The 21907-nt window shown below is 40.1% G+C and overlaps 1 protein-coding gene across 2 annotated transcripts in view; it reads left to right on the top strand.

The window, feature by feature from the left end:
• The first annotated feature begins 17457 nt into the window (after positions 1-17457).
• Positions 17458-21907, top strand: part of GSK3B (glycogen synthase kinase 3 beta) — a 210069-nt gene continuing 205619 nt past the window's right edge. For both annotated transcript variants that reach the window (XM_080807994.1, XM_080807993.1), the window contains exon 1: positions 17458-18354. In XM_080807994.1, coding sequence (XP_080664120.1) covers positions 18267-18354 — 88 coding nt within the window. In that variant the 5' untranslated portion in view covers positions 17458-18266. The remainder of the gene's footprint in view (positions 18355-21907) is intronic.

The following is a 21907-nucleotide window of genomic DNA, read 5'->3' as shown; positions in this document are numbered from 1 at the left end:
TATTAAGCACTACATGAAAGGTGAACTCTGGAGTTGCCTCTTTGGCAAGGTTTGGGTTCTAAGAACAGTATTTTAGGTGCAAATCACATACATCCAAAATTACCCTTTAAAAGACCTTAAATGTCAATAAATTCAGCCCAGCTATTTTTCTCCCAGGACTGGAAGATATCACTATTTCTTTGGTTGAACACCAAATGAAGAATTGTATTTAATTTCCATTTATGGGTCATGTTATTAAAAAAATGCCCTGTATTTTTAAGAACTATCAGTACCCTCAGTTTCCTGAAATGCTCACACAAATAATAAGCATATAGGAATGGGGACCATTGAGTGAAGGAATAGCAGATTCACTTCTCACATCACATATTTTTTATGAACTAAAACCTATAATTATGAACTTTTTACTGATGATTTTATAATCCATGTTTCACTGGCTCCTGCCTTCGCCTGCTGATATAAGACCTTCAGCTCCTTGAAAATCCTCTGCCCATAATTTCTTTTTTTTTGACAGAGAGAGAGAGCACAAGTAAGCAGAGAGGCAGGCAGAGAGAGGGGGGAAGCAGGCTCCCCGCTGAGCAGAGAGCCCAATGCAGGGCTTGAGCCTAGGACCCTGAGACCATGACCTGAGTCGAAGGCAGAGGCTTAACCCACTGAGCCACCCAGGCACCCCTGCCCATAATTTCTAAGAGCCCTGAGACAGTGTTTTATATGGGTTCAAATACAAGACTTATCTGTGCCCACCTTTAAAATTTCTGTTGTCTTTGAACACTTCTGGTACTAATCCCCATTAAACCAGGTCACCACCACCTTCTACTGGACATGTTCATTATCTTCACTATAGTCCTCAATGACTTAAAATGCTTCTGTGTTTTCTGGAGACCTCAGTACTGCAAAATTATGCTATATTTCCTGCAGAAGTGGAAACAACCCCTAATCACTCACCTATGGATTGTATTTTGTGATGTAATAAAGACTTTAATGCACTCCTATTTCTGCTTATGGTGCTTTCCAAGAGGAGTCTGTGAAGCTGCATTCGTTAGAGAATGAATCTTCCAGATAGATAAGACGTTGTTCCCCCAATCCAAGAGTGACATCCAAGATATAGCATGACATGGCACTGACTAGTTGGGACACTAGCCTAATGCACTCTAGCAGTGCAAACGACCAAAAAGTAGCCTAGCCAAACTCTCTTGTCAGTGGTACCCACACTTCTTGACAGTCTTTCTGCCAAAACCCTTGTGCAAATCACCTTGTGGCTCCCTAAACCCACCAATTTGCTAGATATGCAATGACATGTCTGAATCTCAGTGGTGGACAAAGCTTTGTCCTACTGCACTTCTCTGTTATATTTGAATGCATTTAATCACAAAAATGATACTCAAATTATATTACGGTGATAAAACCAACAAATGAATCAAACTATTTTTAAACCTTTCCTCTTTCCTTGTCCATATGTAAATATTTTATAAAATTGTAATTTTAATAATTATAATTAAGTTTCAATTTTCAAATGCAATCATATAGCTCATTCTGCCAACATTTTTTTTAGTTCCTACTATGTGTACAGTATCAACTGAGATCAAGAGAAACGCTTTACATCTCCATGTAGTTTCATTTACATGGGAAGAAAGTTAGGTATAAAGGCAAACAATATGGATGTCCTCTTTGGGTGACTCCTGTCAATTTTTACTTGATGGCCTCTGTGGTGCTGAGAAATACTTCAGTTTAACTCCTCTCATGCCAGATTAAAAGCTTAACCTCCAAAAACAAACAAACAAACAAACAAAAAAAAACTTAACCTCCAGAATAGTTTACTTACTTAAGAGTTCCAGCTGAATATGTAGAAGAATGAAACTCCACCATTCTCTTACACCGTACACAAAGATAAACTTGAAATGGATAAAAGACCTCAACATGAGTCGGGAATCCATCAGAATCATAGAGGAGAACATAGGCAGTAACCTCCTCGATATCAGCCACAGCAACTTCTTTCAAGATATGTCTCCAAAGGCGAAGGAAACAAAAGCGAAAATGAACTTTTGGGACTTCATCAAGATCAAAAGCTTCTGCACAGCAAAAGAAACAGTCAACAAAACAAAGAGGCAACCCACGGAATGGGAGAAGATATTTGCAAATGACAGTACAGACAAAAGGCTGATATTCAGGATCTAGAAAGAACTCCTCAAACTCAACACACACAAAACAGACAATCATATTAAAAAATGGGCAGAAGACATGAACGACACTTCTCCAATGAAGACATACAAATGGCTACCAGACACATGAAAAAATGTTCATCATCACTAGCCATCAGGGAGATTCAAATCAAAACCACATTGAGATACCACCTTACACCAGTTAGAATGGCCAAAATTAGCAAGACAGGAAACAACAAGTGTTGGAGAGGATGTGGAGAAAGGGGAACCCTCTTACACTGTTGGTGGGAATGCAAACTGGTGCAGCCACTTTGGAGAACAGTGTGGAGATTCCTCAGGAAATTAAAAATAGAGCTTCCCTATGACCCTGCAATTGCACTACTGGGTATTTATCCCAAAGAGACAGATGTAGTGAAAAGAAGGGCCATCTGTACCCCACTGTTTAGAGCAGCAATGGCCACAGTCGTCAAACTGTGGAAAGAACCAAAATGCCCTTCAACGGACGAATGGATAAGGTAGAGGTTGTCCATATACACTATGGAGTATTATGCCTCCATCAGAAAGGATGGATACCCAACTTTTGTAGCAACATGGACGGGACTGGAAGAAATTATGCTGAGTGAAATAAGTCAAGCAGAGAGAGTCAATTATCATATGGTTTCACTTATTTGTGGAGCATAACAAATAACAAGGAGGACATAGGGAGATGGAGAGGAGAAGGGAGACGAGGGAAATTGGAAGGGGAGATGAAGCATGAGAGACTATGGACCCTGAAAAACAATCTGAGGGTTTTGAAGGGGCGGGGGGTGGGAGGTTGGGGGAACCAGGTGGTGGGTATTATGGAGGGCACGTATGGCGTGGAGCACTGGGTGTGGTGCATAAACAATGAATTCTGTTACACTGAAAAGAAATTAATTAAAAAAAAAAAAAGGAAATAATCGCCCATAAGAAAAAAAAAAAAAAAAAAGAGTTCCAGCTGACTTGGCCCTGTAAGAGATTGATTGATTGATTGATTGATTGATTTTCAGTGTTCCAAGATTCATTGCCGACACACAATAAGCACTTCCTAGTGGAATCAGGATATTCAATATTGGGTCTTTTCATGTGTTTTCCAACACAGACCAGCAACATTTATAAAATTTATAGAATCACAGCCAAAGATTTTAATGATAAAAAAACAGTTTTGACTGGCTGCATAATATGGACTTAATATACTTTACCTAACTATACCTCTACTATTTGATACTGTTTTCCCTTATTTCCTCTAGGTCTATATCTTATATGCTAATCTTATATGCATAATTTCAAACTACTTCCAGGTCTCAATACCTTACTACATACATTTCTGGCATTAACCTCTTCTTTTTGCCTGTATGTTCTCCCTTTTACCCATCTGGAAAACCGAACTTTGTTTAAAACAGTGGTCTATAAACTGCCTTCTTAGGAGGGCATATGTTATAAGCATAAAAAAACCAAAAGGATTCGTCATGGCTTTGTTTTCCTTTTATCTTGGATAATACACTCCTTTGGATGGTAAGATTAGAGTATTAATATATGATCTGTCAAAGGCTTGATATGAAACTTTTAATATAACCAGAGTCTACTTCACAGTGGCAATATTTCAAACACAGTCCTTCTTTTGGGGTAGTCACCCATTACTTTCCCATTTGGACACACCTCATTGGTTGGAACAAGCATGTCCAAGTATGCTGTCTTTTGACTCTGGGCACATTTCAGCAACCACACAAGTATGTTCCCTTAGAGGCTTTCCTACAGTGACAATGTCTTGTATCTGCTAAAATATCTCCCACAATTCTCCACTGTCTATAAAACAGAGTCCAGATATCTTGGTGTAACATTCAAAGCTCCGTCAAATCTGGCTTCAGACTACCCTTTAAACCTTATCTTCCATTAGTCTTCTCTATCAACTTTCTGTTCTAGCCAAACTGGTTTTTCTGAAGTCAGAAGAACAGACTCCCATTGCCCTTAGTTCTCTGATAGCTCCACCTACCTCAAGAGTTTACTAGAAGGGAGTTTGTTTAGGGGGTTGGAAATGAAATGGTGGAAAATAATTTACTTCCTTTCTCTTTTCTTCATCTTCAAATCCTAGTACTCATCCTTGAAGATCCACTTTATATTGAAGTGTTTCTCACTCACCTATTATAAACAGGACAGCATAAGCAGTTGGAGCAAATTATGTTCTGCCTCATAAATTTTTTATGGATTCAAAATGTGATTTTAAATAAATATTTATTTAACTTTCCATGTGTTTGTTTTCCTAGAAGATAAGCTCCCCAAGGGCACAGAGCCACTCATGTGGCTCATGTACCTCTTTTTATCAGGTGTCTTTGTAACAGATGTGATGTCTTGCATACAGTATGTACTTAGTAGATAGATATTGACAAGTTTTATTAATTTAACTCACATTACAAAAGATTATCAATAAAAATGTTATCCAAAATGTTGGATAGCTTTGCTGAGAAATTTGGAGCCTTCGTTAAGAATCCCATGCAATCAGAGGCTTTCTGAGGAATATGTGAATCACAGTGAAGAAATGAATTAATTTGGGGATGAATTTCCTTTAAAACCAAACACACTTATTGTAAAAATATTAAATGAAAACATTTAAAGTTAATATTTTCATCTATAATTAAATATGCTAATATATTAACAAAATTATTCCAATTTCTATCTTCCTTTTCAATATTGATCCAAATGTATGTATATGTAGCAGAATCGGAAATCTGGTAACATACAATCTGCAGTTCTATATTATTCAATTAGTATTGTTTCTGAGCTGCGATTAGTCTTTACATTGTTACTGACTGCATAATATATGGACTTAGTATAATTTACCTAACTACACCTCTATCTGATACTCTTTATTTTCTCTAGGTTTGTACCCTATATGCTAATCTTATATGCATTATTTCAAACTACCTCCAATTGTCTCAATATCTCATTACATACATTACACTTCTGGCATTGCATAACCTCTTCTCTTTGCCTCTATGTTCTTCCCTTTATCCATCTGGAAAACTGACATTTGTTTAAAATAGTTGTCTACAAATATTTTTGATCTTATACCCTACAAGTAAAGAATGTATTAATATTAGTTCCAATATAATCTGCATATTTATAAAACATACACTCTTGACCTAATGTAATATGCTCATATAAGACATATAGGAATAAAAAAAGGATATAGCACAATAAACAATACTTAAATATTGATTTTTAATTAAGCCCTCAAACAGTTTTGTTCTCACCCCTTACCCCCGTCAAAACTAGTAACACTGACACATGGACCAGTGGAACAGAGTAGAGAGCCCAGATAAGGACCCTCAACTCTATGGTCAAATAATCTTTGACAAAACAGGAAAAAATATCCACTGGAAAAAAGACAGTCTCTTCAATAAATGGTGCTGGGAAAACTGGACAGCTGTATGTAGAAGAATGAAACTCCACCATTCTCTTACACCGTACACAAAGATAAACTCGAAATGGATAAAAGACCTCAACGTGAGACAGGAATCCATCAGAATCCTCGAGGAGAACATAGGCAGTAACCTCTTTGATATCAGCCACAGCAACTTCTTTCAAGATATGTCTCCAAAGGCGAAGGAAACAAAAGCGAAAATGAACTTTTGGGACTTCATCAAGATCAAAAGCTTCTGCACAGCAAAAGAAACAGTCAACAAAACAAAGAGGCAACCCACGGAATGGGAGAAGATATTTGCAAATGACAGTACAGACAAAAGGCTGATATTCAGGATCTAGAAAGAACTCCTCAAACTCAACACACACAAAACAGACAATCATATTAAAAAATGGGCAGAAGACATGAACGACACTTCTCCAATGAAGACATACAAATGGCTACCAGACACATGAAAAAATGTTCATCATCACTAGCCATCAGGGAGATTCAAATCAAAACCACATTGAGATACCACCTTACACCAGTTAGAATGGCCAAAATTAGCAAGACAGGAAACAACAAGTGTTGGAGAGGATGTGGAGAAAGGGGAACCCTCTTACACTGTTGGTGGGAATGCAAACTGGTGCAGCCACTTTGGAGAACAGTGTGGAGATTCCTCAGGAAATTAAAAATAGAGCTTCCCTATGACCCTGCAATTGCACTACTGGGTATTTACCCCAAAGATACAGATGTACTGAAAAGAAGGGCCATCTGTACCCCAATGTTTATAGCAGCAATGGCCATGGTCGACAAACTGTGGAAAGAACCAAGATGCCCTTCAACAGATGAATGGATAAGGAAGATGTGGTCCATATACACTATGGAGTATTACGCCTCCATCAGAAAGGACGAATACCCAACTTTTGTAGCAACATGGACGGGACTGGAAGAGATTATGCTGAGTGAAATAAGTCAAACAGAGAGAGTCAAGTATCATATGGTTTCACTTATTTGTGGAGCATAACAAATAATATAGAGGACAAGGGTAGATGGAAAGGAGAAGGGAGTTGAGGGAAATTGGAAGGGGAGGTGAACCATGAGAGACTACGGACTCTGAAAAACAACCTGAGGGTTTTGAAGGGGCGGGGGGTGGGAGGTTGGGGGAACCAGGTGGTGGGTATTAGGGAGGGCACAGATTGCATGGAGCACTGGGTGTGGTGCAAAAACAATGAATACTGTTACGCTGAAAATAAATAAAAAATTCAATTAAAAAAAAAAAAACAACTAGTAACACTGTCCCAAGATGCAAAGTCTTTAAACATTTTGGTAATTGTAAAGACATCACACCAGAACTGGCTACATCTTAATCATACTTAAATTTAGGGTAAGCTTTGTCTTTACCTATAGTGGATGGTAACTTCGTATTTCCAAAATTCTTCCCAAGAATTTCAGAATGTTCAGGCCCATTTCTTGTCAAATTTGCTTAGTTCATACTATTTTTACCTAATGATGTAAAATGATGAAGAGTTTCTACCAAGAGCAGGGGAATGTCATCTTTGCTTTTTTGTTTGTTCACTTACTCTTGCACTGTTAGTAAAATATGTCATCTATATTTGTAGGAATCATTTCCACTTGTGAGGCTTGATTTCATTAAAAGCCAAATATGACTGAAAATCCACCTAATTAAGCACAAATAAAGTGTCGTATATTGCTGAAGACTTAAAAAGCAGGAGGGTGCCTTGTATTCACAACTCATTGAAGACTGTGGATCCCTCCTCTGCTTTTAGGATAGCTGTAATGTGAACCATATGACACCTCTTCCTCTGACACAGGTTCTGAGAATCATTAGAAAGGTAATTTCTTACTTTTTAAAGATAAAAATAACTACAAAAGTTATTCTGTACAACCTTTGGGTGCATACACTCAATTTTGGAGACCAGTAGTTTAAACACAACTTAGAAATGATCTCTGGGACATCTCTCCCCCACGCTAGTCCATAGGTGCCCAAATGATTACGATGTTGTCTCTTTATATGTCTCCACTCCACAAAAGCTCCTCTAAGACTAGAACAAGACAGTAGTCCTCTCTGAATGGCTTTATCTTAATATTTCTGTATTCTTAGGCCTGACACAGTGCCCTACAAAGAGATCAGGAGCTGAATAAAGGATCACTAAATGGATTTTTGTGAAACTTCTTATGGATTGTTTCTTTTGGATGATTTTCTAAGGAGAAATTCCCAGGGCAAGGGTACAAGAATTAAGTTATAGGTTTGAAAACTACTTTCTAGGGGCACCTGGGTGGCTCAGTGGGTTAAAGCCTCTGCCTTCGGCTCCGGTCATGATCCCAGGGTCCTGGGATCGAGCCCCACATCGGGCTCTCTGCTCGGCAGGGAGCCTGCTTCCTCCTCTCTCTCTGCCTGCCTCTCTGCCTACTTGTGATCTCTATCTGTCAAATAAATAAATAAAATCTTAAAAAAAAAAAGAAAAGAAAACTACTTTCTAGCTATGTAAACTTGAGCAAGTTACTTCTCCTGTTCCTCAGTTTTCTCATCAGTAAAACAGAGAAAAATTTCATCTACTATATATGGGCTTATGTGCCCCAAATACCTACCACAGTCCTCAGATGAGTTAACTTTTATTGTTGGTAAAAGGTACAATTTTCATTAAATGGGACTCTTTGAGTGGAAAGGAGAGACCAAAAGTAACAAAGTAACCAAAAGTAACAAAGACAAGAAAAGATCAGAAAATCAAAACAAGTAATAAAATGGCAATAAATACATGTCGATCAATAATTACTTTGAATGTAAATGGATTAAACATGCCAATCAGTAGACATAGGGTGGGGATGTCTGGGTGGCTCAGTCGGTTAATACCTGGGATCAAATCCTGCATTGGGCTCCTTGCTCAGTAGAGAGCCTACTTCTCCCTCTGCCTGCTGTGCTCCCTACTTGTGTGTGCACACTTGATCTTTCTCCTCTGACAAATAAATCTTTGGGGGAAAAAAAAAAGACACAGGGTGTCAGAATTGATTAAAACAAAACAAAACAAAATAAATCAAGACCCATCTATATGCTGCCTACAAGAGACCCATTTTAGACCTAAGGACACCTGCAGATTGAAAGTGAGGAGGTGGAGGAACATTTATCAGGCAAATGGATGTCTAAAGAAAGGGAGTAGCAATACTTATATTGAACAAACTAGGCTTTAAAACAGACTGTGGAGTGCTGCGTAGCTCAGTCACATAAGCACCCAACTCTTGATTTCGGCTCAGGTCATGATCTCAGTGTTGTGAGACTGAGCCCTGTGCTGGGCTCCACCCTGGGCATGGAACCTGCTTGAGACTTCCCTCTCTCCCTCTCCCTCTAGCCCTTCCCCCACCCCCACTCGCTCTCAATAAATAAATATATAACCAAAACAAAGACTGTAACAAGAGACAAAGAAGGGAACTATATAATCTTAAAGGGGACAAAAGAATTGTAAATATTTATGCACCCAACATGAGAGCACCCAAATCTATAAACAATCAATAACAAACATAAAGGAACTAATTGACGATAATACTATAATATTGGGGGACTTTAAAACCCCATTTACACCAATGGACAGATTATGTAAACAGAAAATAAACAATGAAACAATGGCTTTGAATGACACACTGGACCAGATGGACTTAACGGATATATTCAGAACATTCCACCCTTAAAACAGCAGAATACACATTCTTTGCAAGTGCACATGAAACATTCTCCAGAATATCACATCAGAAAACAGGCCTCAACAAATACCATACCATAGTCATACCACGCACCTTTTCTGACCATAACACTATAAAATTAGAAGCCAACCACACGAAAAAATCTGGAAAGACCAAAAATATATGGAGGTTGAACACCATGCTACTAAACAATGAAAGAGTCAATCAGGAAATCAAAGAAGAAATTATTAAAAAATACATGGAAGCAAGTGAAAATAAAACAACAGTCCGAGACCTTCGGGATACACCAAAAGCGATCCTAAGAGGGAAATATACAGCAATACAGGCCTGTCTCAAGAAGCAAGAAAAATCTCAAATAAACAACCCAGCTTTACACCTACAGGAGCCAGAAAAAGAACAACAAATGAAGCCTAACACCAGCAGAAGGAAGGAAATAATAAGGATTAGGGCAGAAATAAATGATACAGAAACTAAAAAAACAAACAAACAAACAAACAAACAAAAAACAAGAGGACAGATTAATGAAACCAGGAGCTGGTTCTCTGAAAAAAATAATAAAATTGGGAAACCTCTAGTCAGACTTGTCAAAAAGAAAAGAGAAAGGGCCCAAGTAAATAAAATCACAAACAAGAAAGGAGAAATCACAACCAATACAACAGAAATACAAACAATTATGAGAGAATATCACGAAAAACTATATGCCGACAAAGTGGACAATCTAGAAGAAATGGATAATTTCCTAGAAACATATAAACTACCAAAACTGAAATAGGAAGAAATAGAAAACTTCAACAGGCTGATAACAAGCAAAGAATTGAATCAGTAATCAAAAAACTCAACAAACAAAAGTCCAGGACGAGATGGCTACACAGGTGAATTCTACCATTTAAAAAAGAGTTAATACCCATTTTTCTGAAATTGTTCCAAAAAATAGAAAAGGAAGGAAAAGTTCCAAATTAATTTTATGAGGCCAGCATTACCCTCACACCCAAACCAGATAAAGACTCTCCTAAAAAACTCCAAGCCAGATCTCTGATGAACATGGAGGCAAAAATTCTCAAGAAAATACTAGCAAACCAAAGTCAACAATACATTTAAAAAAAAATCACTCATCATGAGGAAGTGGGATTTATTCCTGGGTTGCCAAGTGTGATTCAATATTCACAAATCAATCAATATGACACACCACATTAATAAAGGAAAGGAGAACCATATGATCATTTTAATAGATGCAGAAAAAGGATCTGGCAAAGCACAACATTCATTCATGATAAAAAAAACTTTCAATAAAGTAGGTTTAGTGGGAACATACCTCAACACAATAAATGCCATATATGAGAAACCCACAGCTAATATCATACTAAATGGGGAAAAAACGAGAGCTTTTCCTCTATGGTCAGGAATAAGCACGGATGTCCACTCTCACCACTGTTATTTAATGCTATTATTTAACACATTATTGGAAGTCCAATCCACAGCAATCAGACAACAAAAAGAAATAAAAGGCATCCACATAGGCAAGGAAGAACTAAAACTTTCACTATTTGCAAATGACGTAATACTAACATATAGAAAACACAAAAGATTCCACCAAGAAAAACCTGCTAGAACTGATAAATAAATTCAGTAAAGTCACAGGATACAAAATCAATATACAGAAATCTGTTGCATTTCTATACACCGATAATTGCATTGCATTCCTATACACTAATAATGAAACAGCAGAAAGAGGAATTAAGAAATCAATCCCATTTACAACTGCACCAAAAACAAAAAGATACCTAGGCGTAAACCTAACCAAAGAGAAAGACCTGTACTCTGTACTCTGAAAAGTATAAAACCCTGAAGAAAGAAACTGAAGATGACACAAAGGAAAGACATCTCATGCTCAAGGATCAGGAGAACAAATATTGTTGAAATGTCTATACTACCCAAAGCAATCTCCACATTTAATGCAATCCCTACCAAAATACCACCAGCATTTTTCAGAGCCAGAACAAATAATCCTAACATTTGTAGGGACCACAAAAGAACCCAAATAGCCAAAGTAAACTTGAAAAAGAAAAACAAAGCTGGGAACATCACAATTCCAGATTTTAAGTTACATTACAAAGTTGTAGTGATCAACACAGTATGGTACTGGCACAAAAACAGACACATAGATCAATAGAACAGAAAACCCAGAAATGAACCACAACTATATGGTCAATTAATCCTGACAAAGCAGGAAAGAATATCCAATGGGAAAAAGACAGTCTCTTCAACAAATGGTGTTTGGAAAACTGGAGAGTAACATGCAGAAGAATGAAACTGGACTTTATTACATCAAACACAAAAATAAATTAAAAAATTAAAGACCTAAATGTGAGACCTGAAACCATAACAATCCTAGAAGAGAATACAGGCAGTAACTTCTTTGACATCGGCTACAGCATCTCCCCTCTAGACATGTTTTTTGAGGCAGGGGAAACAAAAGCAAAAACAAACTCTTTGCACCTCATCAAAGTAAAAAGCTTTTGCACAGCAAAACAATCAGTGAAATTAAGAGCCTACAGAATGGGAGAAGCTACTTGCAATGACTATCTGAGAAAGGGTTAGCATCCAAAAATCTGTAAAGAACTTATAAAACTCAACATCCAAAAAATAATTACTTACCTTTCCTGTTAGATTATTTTCCTATAGAACATTTATCAACATTATTGACTAAAGGTGCCTGTGTAAGTTGCAGTTTATTAATTCCTAATCAAATTGAGCGATTTCACTTTTTTCTTTCATTCTTCTACAGTCTTACCTTTGTGTTTTCTTTTTTTTTTTAAGCTTTTTATTTTATTTTTTTAAAAGATTTTATTTATTTATTTGACAGAGATCACAAGTAGGCAGAGTGGCAGGCAGAGAGAGAGAGGAGGAAGCAGGCTCCCTGCTGAGCAGAGAGCCCGGTGCAGGACTCCATCCCAGGATCCTGAGATCATGACCTGAGCTGAAGGCAGAGGCTTAACCCACTGAGCCACCCAGGCACCCACTTTGTGTTTTCTTAAGTGTTTTGTTTCTTATGTAAAAGTGGAAAATGAAGATATTACTGGAAAGCATGGAGACTATAAAGATCATCCAAAATGCCATCAAAGTTAATTATTTCCAAACATCTCTGTGTGCTTGCACAAACAATTTTATGTGAATGAGATAAACAATGTAACTTTTTGATGGAAGGCAGACTAATCTAGCAGAAAGACACTCAGGTGTAAATCCCATCCCAGCTCTGTCATTTTTTAAAAAGAGTTATTTATTTCGAGAGAGAAAATGAGAGCAAGTGCACAAATGCAAGTGGGAGGAGGGGCAAAGAGAATCCTCAAGCACATTCTATGGTGCCCACGACCCCTGAGATCATGACCTGAGCTAAAACCAAGAATTGGATGCTCAACCAGCTGAGCCACCCAGGTGCCCTTCCAGCTCTGTCATTTACTGATCATGTGACTTGAGTGTGTACTTTTCCCTCCGTGTATTAAAAGAAGGGCTAATAACAACTATCCCAGGGTTTTGAGAGAAATGACATGGGTACTCAATAATGTAAGTTTATTTTCCCTTTTTCTTAATCTTTGACCTTGACATTGGAGGACTTTCCTAGAGTTCATTACTAAACAACTCTTGTTTATCTCATAGTATTTGACTGCAAGTATCTGGAACAAAGAGACCATATCTTACTAAATTTTGAAGAGCCCCGAAATGTTGGCTAAATAAACGAGGTCCTAAAAAGAAGAGTTTCCTTGTGACTTCTATTTGGAATGGTTGACTCTGGGTTCATTTAATTAAACTGCATCTCATACTCTATTTGCTATCTTCATTCTTAACGCTATCTATATTTTCTTCTAGTTTCAATGAAAAATGCAGCTAAGTGGGAGTGCCTGGGTGGCTCAGTTGGTTTAGCGTCTGATTCTCTCTCTCTTTTTTGAATTTTATTTTTTATTTTATTTAAGATTAAAAAAAAATTATTTGAGAGAGAGAGAGAGAGAGAGAACAAGTGGGGAGGAACAGAGGAAGAGAAAGAAGCACACTCCTTGCTGAGCAGGTAGCCCAACATGGGGCTCAATCCTGGGACTCTAGAATCATGACCTGAACCAAAGGCAGACACTTAACCAACTGGGCCACCCAGGTGCCTCTATGCATCTGATTCTTGATTTTTGGTTCAGGTCATGATCTCAGGGTCCTGAGATCCAGCACGAAGTTGGGCTCCACACTCAGCGGGAAGCCTGCTTGAGATGCTTTCTCCCTCTCCCTTTGCCCCTCCTCCTGCTCATGCAGGCACTCTCTCTAATAAATAAATAAATCTTTAAAAAAATGCAGCCAGGGGCGCCTGGGTGGCTCAGTGGGTTAAAGCCTCTGCCTTCGGCTCAGGTCATGATCCCAGGGTCCTGGGATCGAGCCCCGCGTTGGGCTCTCTGCTCAGCGGGGAGCCTGCTTCCTCCTCTCTCTCTGCCTGCCTCTCTGCCTACTTGTGATCTCTGTCTGTCAAGTAAATAAATAAAAAAATCTTTAAAATAAATAAATATATAAATAATTTAAAAATGCAGCCAAGTGATTTTAAGCAAGTCACTTACTATACTGTACAGTTTCCTCATTTTAAAAACAGAGTAATAGTTTTATACTAGTACTTCCTAATCTTCACAAACATGATAGTACTTCCCAACTACAAATCCTATACAAATTTGTTATTACTATAGAAGTTAGTTCATTGTCTATTTTAATTCATAATTATTATCTTGTAGACACACTCACCAATCTCTTTTTTCCCCTACTATACTACCTGTTCTGTACACCCATTTTTCCTACATTTATCTTTTTCTAATTCTTTGGTTTACTGTTGCTGTGGCATGAAATCACTGATATCTGCAAGGGAACATTTGATAAGCACTGGAGGAAACCAAACTAGAGATACATTCACAAGTCACACACAGCTCAAGACCAAAGGCTTAGACTTTAAGATAAAGCAAGATAGACCAGGAGAGGTGAGGACCAAGTTTCAGAGAAATATGGAATAGAGGCTAGGAACAGATCTGAATCCTGGCTGTTACTTTAGCCATGTGGACTTAGTAAACCTTTCTGGTCCTACATTTCCGCATCTGTAAAGTGGAGGTACTTACATCATAGTATTATAAATCTGATGTATGTGTGTGAAGCACTTAAGAACAGTGCCTGGCACATTGTAAACACTCAGTAAATATCAACTATTATAATTATTATAAGCTGATCAGTGGTTGACAACATGTGGGAAGATAAAGCAAGAGTTTGAAAGTTCAGAGAAACACTGAATGTCAACTTCAGCAGTTCTGTATTTTCTCATTAACTTCTCCCTTAAGCCCGACTTCTAGACTGAAATACTTTTTTCCCTTAAAATTTTCTTGAGTCAGATTTTTTTAAAATAGCAACAGTTCAAAATATTTGAAGGCAGTAATAGTGAAGCTGTTAATCATAACCTTAAGTTTGACTATTTTTCTACTTTATTGTATATAGAACAGCCATGTTTCCAATTTGTATAACCTAAACATTTTGTTACTCATTTTCCTGCTGGTATAACTGAAGTAGGGGTAGAGACTAAAGAGGAAGTCAGGATTTAAAGCTTTGCTTCACGTTTCAGGTACTAGAGGCAAAAGTCTTTCATAATGCCATAATGGAGAGACAACATTCACCTGACAAGTTGCCATGCACTGAATTTGCTTTTAACATTCTTTATCCGTTACTGTGACATCCAGATATCAGAGTTCTTGAGAGTAAGAGCCACTACCAGCTATAAAGCCTACGCTCAGGTTTGATACTTCAAACTTACTGCATGCTGGCCATATCTACTCCTGCATGTTTTTAGTTTGGCCTACTGGGTTCTGAGTATTAGTTGCCAATACTAAAAATTGAAACATTTCACACAAAATTCCAGCCTTTGGGTTTCTCTTGAGGGAAGAAAAACATGTATCTCAGAACACTGGACCCACATTCTTGTGAGCAACAATCTGGTAGTGCTTAACAGCTGCTCGTTTCAGTTACAGCATGGACACTAATTTGCCACATTTCTTATTATTCCCCATTGTTTTACACCAGGTCAGTTTCATTCATTTGCTTTATTTTTCTGCACCCTCCCGTCCCCCGTAGATATTTGAGTCTGCAAACCCTGTCTAGATAGACTTTTCCTGTCTCCGATCAAAGCTTACTTTGTTCCAAGTCCCTCACAAGTTTTTCAAAGCAATAGCTAAGTAATCTGATCAACTATGAGTATTTTTACATGTGCTTTCTGGAGATAGTATCTTCATAAAAAGGATGACTCTGCAAGTGGAAATTACAGGCACCACGGGATTACAGTCCGGACGGCAACTGTCCATTCTACTTTTTCTGCTGTCCTGGCGTAGCCATACCTTACTGTCCTCAGGCAAACCTAGGGAATTGCTTCTCAGTAGAACAATGAACACCGGCCTACGTGTGCAACCTACTTATCTAGTACTTTTATAGACTGCCCTATTTCCAAAGGACCAAAAGCTCTGGGCCATTCTGACTCCCCGTTTCCTCGGAGGCTTCAGGATATCCGGCCTGACGGCATTTCCCCATACCTGTTTTCGGGGCTCGCTTTGCGCTGGGCAGTCGCGCCCAAGGAGCGTGCGCATCCAGCATGAGCTCATTTCTCAGGGGCGTTTCCAGAAGGCCCGGACTGGCTGCGCACACTAGGCGCAGTCGGCCTCACTTTATCAATGGTCCCCGCTGCTGGGCAGGGTTCGAGCGCCCGGAGGCGCTGCCTCACTAGAAGCTTTGTTCCTACTTTAGCGTCTGAGAGTTCGCACCCAGCCGGGTAGGCGCCCGGGACCCGTCTGGCCCTTTCGGGGAAGACGCTGGTTCTTCGGACGCGCTATCCCGGGCGGAGGGAAGGCTCCGGCCCGCAATTTGAGCCGCGCCGGGCCAAGAGACTCTTGGTGGGTGGGGAGAGCCCCTCTGAACTCTCTGTTCGCTTGAGCGCTCCAAGCCCAGCGCCGCTGACCGCAGCAGTTTCGGACCGGCTGCGCAGAGTGCCCGCGCTCGCTATCTGCGGTTTCCACAACGGCTGAGAGAAGCCGCAGACAAACCCATCACACGCCGCCCGCCAAGACCCCACTAGAGCTTCCCTCCGCTCTTGGGACCGCCGCCGGGGGCGAAAGGCCAATCACACCGCATCTAGGTCTTGCGATTGGACGACAGTGAGTGCTGATTGGCTGCCGCTACGGGTTTCGGCCTCCCTCCTTTTCCCTTTTGCCCCCACTCCAGTTCCAAGGCTTCAAGCCAATGAGAAGGCGCTTTATAGACGCCCTCCCTTTTCTTTCTTCTTCTCCCCACCTTGGCGAGGGAGGAGACGTTCTGACTGGCCATACTGTCCTCGGAAGCCCCCCTCGCTTCACCAATCACCGAGGGAGGTACACTCCCAGCGGAGTTGTCGGCCAATTACAAGGCGGCCGCGGCGCCCAGCCGTGCTGTTTCACCGGTGACTCCGGGTTTCACCGTCCCTAACTCTTCAAGCTTTTTCGTGAGGGCCGGCCACTGTGATTGGCCACTGCTGCCATTGTCGAATTTCTCCTCTAGCCAGCCACAGTACGAGAATCCACCTTCTTCTCGTTCGGCTATCTTCGGCATTTTCCGCTTTTTGGGCGTGGATTTCTAGCGACACGTCCTAATTGGTTTCTCAGGTCGATCGGCTTTTTCCGGGAGGAGTCGCAAACAATCGACGTCCGTGATTGGCTCTGCTCTGGCTTCGGCTCCGTAGCCGAAGCAGGCGGGCGCGGACCTCGGACGGCGATTCCCAGACGCCTGTTACGCGGGTGGCGGGGCGCTGGGCGGTGTAAGGCTGGGTGGGGGAGGAAGGAGGCGGAGGACGAGTAGGAGGGGGGAGGGGGAGTGGGGAAGAGCTAGGCGGCTGCGCAGACGGCGCTCCTCACACAGAGCAGCCCCCGACCCGGGCGAATGCAGGCTTGTGCTGCCGCCGCCGCCAACGCCGCCGCCGCCGCCGCCGCCGCCCGGGCCGAGTGACAAAGGAAGGAAGGAAGCGAGGAGGAGCCGACCCCGCAGCCGCTGACAGGGCTCCGGGCTGGGGGCAAAGCGCGGAGACTTCCTGAGCGGGCACCGAGCAGAGGCGAGGGGCGGGAGGGCGGCCGCGCTGGTGCCGCGGACGGGGGAGGGGGCCCCAGGGGACGGAAGCGGTTGCCGGGTTCCCATGTCCCCGGCGTATGGGGAGCAGTCGAGGATCAGCTGCCTGGGGTCTGAAGGGAGCTGCCTCCGCCACAGCCGCCGCCATGGCCGCTGGATCCAGCCGCCGCCTGCAGCTGCTCCTGTCGCAATGAGAAGAGGAGCCGCCGCCACCGCCCGCCTCTGACTGACTCGCGACTCCGCCGCCTTCCAGTTCGCCGGGCCCCGCCGTCTGCCCGCCGGATCCCGCCGCTGCCGGAGCCGCAGCGTTTCCCGTCGCATCTCCGAGCCACCCCCTCCCTCTCCCTCCCTCCTTCCCATCCCCCCTTCTTTTCAAGCGTGAGACTCGTGATCCTTCCGCCGCTTCCCTTCTTCATTGACTCGGAAAAAAAATCCCCGAGGAAAATATAATATTCAGAGTACTTATTTTCAATCAAGTATTTGCCCCCATTTCACGTGATATATATTTTTTAAGACTCCCCCCTCCCTTTTTCCTTTCCAAGGAAAGGGAGGGGAAAGAACTGTATTTTTTCCCCAGCCCCAAATCATCTATATGTTAAATATCCATACTGATCTGTCTTGAAGGAGAAATACATCGCTCGGTTTGTTTTTTTTTTTTAATAGCTGTACAGAAAGGAGTGAAAAGCCAAGAAGACGAAGTCTTTTTTTTTTTTTTTTTAATCTTCTTGTGGGACAACTTAATGCTGCATTTATCATTAACCTAACACCCCAACATAAAACAAAAGGAAGAAAAGGAAGGAAGGAAAAGAGGGTGATTCGGGAAAAGAGTGATCATGTCAGGGCGGCCCAGAACCACCTCCTTTGCGGAGAGCTGCAAGCCAGTGCAGCAGCCTTCAGCTTTTGGCAGCATGAAAGTTAGCAGTGAGTATTGATTTTATTTTACATCCCTTATCCACCTCACCCTTAAAATACAAAGCCTTTACTAACCAGGATTTTAGAATATTAGACCTCCTGCTAATAATAATCAAGAGGTAGTGGAAAAGGACAAAAACCTGTCTTCAGTCAAGGATGAGGCAGCTCCCTCTCTACTCCCATATCACCTCCCCCGGTCTCATTAACCTTGAATTGAGAGAATATGCTTTTTACTTGGATGATTTGATTTGAAAGTTGCTTCTTTTCTTATACTTTTTGTGCTGTTGGTAGTCAGCTTTATCAAGTGCTTGAGTATTTCCATGTTGAAATAGTGATGAAAGTATTTACTTGCTCATCCTTTCGAATAAAGAGGACGATTCAAATCGTTACGTACATTTGCAGAGTATGTGTCTTTTGGAATGAGGGTTATTTTATTTAGCTCAGGTCTTAGGGGTTGTCATAGTTTTGTATACTTGCTAGAAAGACTAAATGTCAGTCTCCTAACATTTGTTTCTTGTTTGTGTGACTACAAAGTATTTGGTCTTAATCCAGAGATGAACTTGCTTAGTACCTAGCATTCACGTTTGGAGGCGAGGCTTGAGTTCTCCCTTTAGAAAGGGTCTGTGGGAGCTGGTAGAGACCCAGTAGCATCGCTACAGGCGTTGTTTTAGTTGCACACATGTTTTAATGCTCTCTCTTAACTTTCCCTTTTGACGTTACCAATTTACCACTATATAACTTATGTTTAATCAAAAGGTAACTTGGAAGTAGGTTCAAGTTTTGATTGAGGTTTGTATTGTCATGTTGCCAGATACTAAGTTGAATGTTAATTGTCACTGACTCATCAATAAGTTCAGTTTTGGGGTGCCATTGCATTCAGCGTTTGTTAAATGATCTAGAGTTCAAATCTCCCGTCTTAGGACTATTTAAAATACTCTTGCATTGGTTTCCTCCCACATTTAGATAAAACTATGGGTTTAGTTATTACATTATGGATTTAGACCTTTCTGTCACAGGCTTTGGAGAAGGCTGTAGTCCTGATTATAATAGGGATATTTGAGCTAGTGTTCAGGGTTGTTGCTAGACTGTACTTTTGTCCCAGAATTGTGCTAAATAGTCTGTGTTTGGTATACTAAGTATCTACTGTTCCAGAGTATCTCTATTTGTAGATAGGTATTTAGTGACAGTTTATTTAAACCATACTTCCAGAATTTGACAAAAATGTCTACATTGTCTCCTTATTCCTGGAGAAAGGGGCATAGTGAGGGCAAAGAAAAACTGTTGCCTAGAAGGAGAGAACTGAAGAACTGAGATTTTTAAAAAATACATACATGCTGTGATGTGAAGTTGATTATATGCTTAAGCAACCTAAAATTATCATTTTTAATTGAGCTCAGAATTTCAATTTATTTTGGCATTTGGACTTGCCTGAAACAGGGTAGTCTAAGGTAGTAGCTGAATAGCAGATAAGTTTTAAAAGTTATTTGTTCATTATTTATTTTTGTGACTAGTACAGAATGCTGGGTATGTGAAGAAGGCAGCTGATGATGCATTTTTCAGAGGAGAGACAAGCTTTCTAACCACTTCATGGGGTCATTTGAAAGGAATATTTTAAAATTCTGGGGTAATTTTCAGCTATGATGAGGCAAATCTTATAATAGCTACTTAAGAGCCTCTTGTGGTACTGGAGTGTTTGTATGTTTTTCATCTTGGTAATATAGTTTAAAACCACTTGAAATCAATTTTAGGTAATTATTTTATTAGATCAATTTCAGAGAGCAAAATAGAATAGCTTGTAATATTAAGTTTTTGGACTTTTAATTTTGTTTCCGAGGTTTTTTTTAAAAATGACTCCTTAATTCTTGGTAATGTGGTTTGTTGACTGAGGTTGGAGTAACTCTTGTAAAGTGCATAGGTTAAAGTGTTTAATTTTCTATTCTCATATAGATCATAACATTTAAAAAATTGGAGTTCAATGCAAATTTTGTGTTTTTGACAACTTTGACTTTAAGGACATTTTAGAAGTAAAAGGGTGTCATTAAACATTTGTTTCAGTGCTACTGTTCTAAGGGACCCCTGTTCAAAATAGAGATACATAAAGAAATTAAAGTCCTTGGCCTCAAATGCTTATCATTTAGTCGTAGAGGCAGGTTATGGGACAAAATATGAACAGTATCATGATGACTGCAAGATTATAAATACAAAGAGAATGCTTTGTTCAGAGGGATGAAGAATACAGGAGTGAGGCCTCTGGGTTGGAGAGGAAGGACTTCCTGCAGAGATGTGTTTTAAGACAGGTGTTAAAGGAGGCAGTCATTTGAATTGATAGAGAAACATAAAGGATTCTAGATGGAAGGAATGGACAGAGGCGCAGAGATGGTGATTTTTGTGTGGCAGGTAGATAATTTTTGTACTTACCAAGCAAGTTGGTAAATCTGAGTTAAAGGGGCCTAAGTTGGAAAATAAGAAGAGAGAGAGTTTGGAAAATGTGTTAACCATAGCTGACGGAGAGAAGGAGCTTTTAAGAGTTTGGTTGTGATTCAAGAGAGATGGGGATTTACTGTAGGTTGGTGAACAAGATGTTTATTTGAAGGTGATTTGGACAACTGAGTTAATGGATTACAGTAAACATTAGAGCCCTTTCAGAGAAATAGTAGGGTATGTTGTGAACATGAGGAAATATAAAATAAAATGTGAAAATGGTATGAAAGTAACACATTTGAGAGATAGTGTGAATGACGAACTGGCAGGACTTCGGATTGGATCGAAGGGGAATATTTGGGAGGGAGTCAGGAGTTAAAAATAACTTCTGATGTTGTTGGTCTGGAAGACTTGACTGCCAGAGTTATATTGTCGATTGTAATGGGAAAGTTGAGAAAGTGCTGAGATGAGAAGGTAGATGAGTTCACTTTTTAAAAATTTAGTGTACAATAGGTTCCCTTAAAGTTCAGCAGAGAGCATGTGGTTACTGGCAATGGTATTTAACTTTACAGTCTATTAATTGCACAGTTTCTAATTTTTCTTCACCTAAAAATGTTGAACTTATTTTGGGGAGCAGTAAACTAATGGTTTTTATTTAAATGCTTTCTATTAAATAATGTCTTAAAAAAGAAAGTAATTTTTTATGTAGAGTCAAAAACCTCACCCTTGACCCTAGTTATAATAGTTCCATGGTAATTTATCGAAAAACAGTGGAAATATTTTTTGGACTAAAAATATTGGACTAATATTTTTTGTGACATAAAAACTTTAGATATTTTATTTTTTATTTTTTTAAGATTTTATTTATTTGACAGAGAGAGAGATGGAGAGAGAGCACATGCAAGGGGAGCTGGAAGCCGAGGGAGAGGGGGAAGCAGGCCTCTCACTGAGCAGGGTGCCCATTATGGGGCTCAGTCCCAGGATCCTGGGATCATGACCTGAATCGAAGGCAGAACTGAACCACCCAGGCCGCCCCCGAAACTAGATATTTTAAATAGCCTTTAATTTCATCTTTGGTACATTTAAAACCTGTTTTTCATAAATAATGATTCTTCTTTGTTAAACTTTGCACTTAAAATAA

This window comes from Martes martes (assembly GCF_963455335.1).
Source record: "Martes martes genome assembly, chromosome: 1".
Classification (NCBI taxonomy): Eukaryota; Metazoa; Chordata; class Mammalia; order Carnivora; family Mustelidae; genus Martes; species Martes martes.
The sequence above is the reverse complement of the archived record's forward strand: the minus strand, read 5'-3'. Positions and strand labels throughout refer to the sequence as shown.